The 4,607-nt window shown below is 35.7% G+C and overlaps 1 protein-coding gene across 1 annotated transcript in view; it reads left to right on the forward strand.

Moving 5' to 3' along the window:
* Positions 1–4,393, forward strand: part of tub (TUB bipartite transcription factor) — a 128,981-nt gene extending 124,588 nt beyond the window's left edge. Inside the window, exon 12 of the mRNA XM_016273138.1 lies at positions 3,627–4,393. Within this exon, the coding sequence (XP_016128624.1) occupies positions 3,627–3,760 (134 nt within the window). The 3' untranslated portion in view covers positions 3,761–4,393. The remainder of the gene's footprint in view (positions 1–3,626) is intronic.
* The last annotated feature ends 214 nt before the right edge of the window (positions 4,394–4,607 follow it).

Here is a 4,607-nt window from a genome sequence, read left to right on the forward strand (position 1 = left end):
AATGGTTTTAAGTCAGTTATTTCTATCTTTTGCTGTAGTGTGTCAGAAGGAAATATCAGTTTATGTTTCCTAACATTCATTTTGCCATTAATTGTAATAATCTAGTGAGATTTTTTGGAGAGTGATCTGAAGAAACAGGATTTAGACAGACTAAATCCAGAAGAACTGTGGCAACGTCTCCAAAATGCTTCAAGAGACCTCCCTGCAAAGCTACCTGAGAATCTATGTGCAAGTGCACCTATAGGGCAAAAGCTGCTTTAAACGCAAAGGATGGTCACACTAAACTTTGATTTAATTTAGTTAATAGCTAAAACTTTTAACAGTACTGTAGCTTTGCAGGTAGTCTTCTTGAAGCATCTTGGAGACGTTGCCACAGTTCTTCTGGATTTAGTCTGTTTTAGTTTGCTCTGTTTCTTCGTGTCATTCCAGACAGACTGGATGATGATGAGATCAGATCTCTGTGTGGAGCACTGGTTGCTGTCAGACAAAAATCTCACTGGATTATTACAGTTAATGGCAAAATGAATGCCCCTACTGACATACTACAGCAAAAGATAGAAATAACTGACTTAAAACCATTGTTTTAGCTGGTGAAAATGCTAGTGTTCTAATAATAGTTGTTTATGGAAACATGGAAACACAGTCTCTGATTGTTTGTTTATGTCTCAATCTCTGTTGGATGTTTTTGATGTCAGTTTTGTGCTGCTATTCGGCGACCAATTAAATTCTGTTATACATTAGGTTTTCCTTTTAGCCGGGAGGAAGAGAAAGAAGAGCAAAACATCCAATTACCTCATCTCCATCGACCCTACTGACCTATCACGAGGCGGCGAGAGCTTTATTGGCAAACTGAGGTATACTTAAGAATGATTCATTGTGTTGTGTGTTTCATAAGGTAGCGTAACTTAAATCAATGCTGTTCTTACAGACAAGAGGCATGTGTTTCTTTCTAAACATTCTAGAGGGACCTTTAATGAGTTTGTGTGCATGTGTGCACTGCTGAACCTATTTAAAACTGTAATTGGGTTCATTGCCTGTGTGCTAGAGTGTCCTCATTCATATGAGAAGAGAGCAACTGTGTGCATGCTGATGTCTGAATCTCATTACGTTTAAAAACTACTTTTTATATTAAATGTTAAAATGCCATGTTTCGTATTGCTACTCAAAAATTGTATAATTTTGGTGTAAAATAGCTATGGCCTGAACATATTCTTGACAATCTTTGGGAGGTTCATCCCTTCGCTGTGCCACGATGGAAACTTCATTGTATGAATTTCATCCGATGTCATCCCCACAGATCGAACCTTATGGGTACCAAGTTTACGGTATATGACAGCGGTGTGAACCCAGTCAAGACCACCTCCAGCCTAGAAGCAGGGAATCTACGACAGGAGCTTGCCGCAATCTGCTACGTGAGTTCGTGAGCATGATCTTGGTCAATGGCCAGCACAGAGCCACCACAGAGCCAGCACCCAGCCCTAAGGGCACTAGTCTTAAAGCCACAAGCAACGATGAGCCAAGCCTGACCTCTGCTGGTTGTTTTAATACATAGCAATACCACTGATGAATGAAAAACAGGAAATGAAATGCTTGTGTAGATGAATGATTTCTAAGAATTCCTCTTCAGTAAGTTGATGTGCGAGTAATTCGGATGTTTGTGTTCTGTTGTGCAGGAAACTAATGTTTTAGGGTTCAAGGGGCCTCGAAAGATGAGTGTCATTATTCCTGGAATGAACATGGACCATGAAAGAGTCTCCATAAGGCCTCGAAATGTGAGTGCAAGGCTGTTTAGGATAGCGTAAATGCAGCATGTTGGTCTGTTTGTGCATACATAGCTAGAATATCAAAAGGGTAATTGCAGTTCTCAAAATAAAATAAGAAGAAGCTGTTCAAATGTGCATGTGATATCATATTGAAGTTTTTAAACTCATTTTTACATAAATTTTTTTCAGTTTGTTAATTTACTTGTGTCATTTGTGTTACATGACCAGTAAAATACTAGATAATGTATGTCTTATGTAAAACATTAGTACGAGGCAATGAATATCCCACATCTGTCTGTTGTTTTGCAGGAGCATGAGTCTCTACTGGCTCGATGGCAGAACAAAAGCACTGAGAGTGTGATAGAGCTTCACAACAAGACGCCTGTGTGGAACGATGATACGCAATCATATGTGCTCAACTTCCATGGCAGGGTCACCCAAGCATCTGTCAAAAATTTTCAGATCATTCATGACAATGACCGTGAGTTCTAAGTTCAAAATCTTAGTTTTGTGTACTATTTGGTTTGCATTGTGAGTGTAAGGAAATTTTTTTATTTCGGAACAATATCAATGTTTAAATGTAGTGAATGAATTAAAATCCATCTGTAGTGGAATATATATATTGGTATAACATTTTATTTATATGGATATAAATGGATATATAACATTAGATTTTTTGCTTTTAATTCAATTATTTTGTAAAATTATTAAAGTTTTCATTTTAATATAGTCCATTAAGTAATGTGTATATAAACAAGTGCCATTTATTTAAAAGAAATGTAGCATTAAAACACTTTTCAATCAAAATGAAGTCTGTTAACTTTCAATATATAAACCAATTAATATTTTGTTCAAAACAGAGTCAAAAAGTCTGATTGTCAAACATTGTGGAACATGTTATTTTGATGAACTACAACCAATGGTTATTCTGCTAGTGTGACAGGAATAGAAAATTTTGTCATCATTTACCTGTTTAAGTAAACCTATAACCTATATAAACCTGTATAAGTTGAATTATTATGTTGAACATAAAAAAAAAAAATTATATATATATATATATATATACAAACCCAATTCCAAAAAAGTTGTTGTCCCAACTTTTTTGAGATGTGTTGATGCCATGAAATTTAAAATCAACTTATTTTTCCCTTAAAATGATACATTTTCTCAGTTTAAACATTTGATATGTCATCTATGTTGTATTCTGAATAAAATATTGAAATTTGAAACTTCCACATCATTGCATTCTGTTTTTATTCACAATTTCTACAGTGTCCCAAATTTTTTGGAATAGGGTTTGTATATATTTTGAAATGTTTTGAATAATCAGACAGTTGTTGGTCCCCATTGACTTCCATAGTACGGAAAAAAAGTACTTTGGAAGTCAATTGGGACCATCAAATGTTTGATTACCAGCATTCTTCAAAATATCATCTTTTATGTTCAACATAAGAAAGAAACTCATACAGGAATGACATAAGGGTGAGTAAATGATGACAAAATGTTCGATGAGCTATCCCTCATCGAACACAAGGGGAACTGACATCATACATCTATCTGAAATTACCTTGAGACCAGATGGTTAGAAATAATAGAAAAAGTGACCTAGAAAATTTATGTTAGTTCTGAGAAAGGCTCTAGCATCATTTGTTTGCCAAAGCCACTTAGTTAAATATTTTGCATGTAATGCAATGAAAATCTGACATATTAAAGTGTTACTTTAGTGTCCAAAATTGTTCAAACACTTTTTAGGCACTAAACATGGAATGTACTGTATATTGCATACTCGAGATGGATTTTATTTTAGAAACAGTTTGTTTTGTCTGTACTCTCATCCCTGTATTCTCTCTTTCGTGTATGCAGCGGATTACATTGTGATGCAGTTTGGTCGTGTGGCAGAGGACGTCTTCACAATGGACTACAACTACCCCATGTGTGCCCTGCAGGCGTTTGCTATTGCTCTGTCCAGTTTTGACAGCAAGCTAGCCTGTGAGTAACTCATCTCTCTCTGCCAGCCACAAGCTCAAAAGGACCCAGCCAGACTGCTTTACAATCCCAATCACTGAGTAAAGGGCTGCAGTGAACTCCAAAGCAGCAGGGTCCCTCTCTCAAGATCCTCCTTTGGAGGCATGAATGCGTATCGAGTTTGTCTTCTTGTGTGAATGTGCGTGAGCAAAGTGGCATTTCTGCTTTTTTTTAAAAAGGGCATCACAGTTGAGGGAAAGCACAAAGACTTCAAAGCTCAAACTGGGAAGATTAATAAGAAGAGGATGCATTCATTTGAATCGACAGTCAAAAATCTCCTACTCGCTTTCTTTACTTAACCGTCAAGGTAAAACTAACATTTTGCTAATGTTAAAAGAAGGATCTTTTACAGTAGTACTTTTGTCCCTAAGATTAAAAACGAAAATAATTTTTCCATGGTCATAATTCTAAAAGAATTAATGTTCACTAACCAATCAATTATGAGTTTTCACAAGAAATATAACATGTAGCTGTGATATAACAGTTTGGGTATTTGATTTAATGGACTTTTGTAAATGACTTTCATATGTGACATTTCTTCAGTTATACATGTCACTTGTGTCATTCATCATGCCATTTAAATATGTAACATATCAATTCATGCTTCACAATGTATGACAGTCTGACATATTTAACCACTATTTATGTATTTATAGATTTCCATACCATTTGCTGATTGTGTCTTACCCCGTAATTCACTGTGCTTCAAGCACAAAGCTTGACCAAGGTGCCTTCACATTCGAGCTTTTGGTGCGGATTTCCTAAAATTGAACTGATGAATGTGTGACAATTCCACAAAATAGATGTAATCATTATGAC

This window comes from Sinocyclocheilus grahami, unplaced genomic scaffold (genome assembly GCF_001515645.1).
Source record: "Sinocyclocheilus grahami isolate Dianchi unplaced genomic scaffold, SAMN03320097.WGS_v1.1 scaffold76.1, whole genome shotgun sequence".
Taxonomy (NCBI): Eukaryota; Metazoa; Chordata; class Actinopteri; order Cypriniformes; family Cyprinidae; genus Sinocyclocheilus; species Sinocyclocheilus grahami.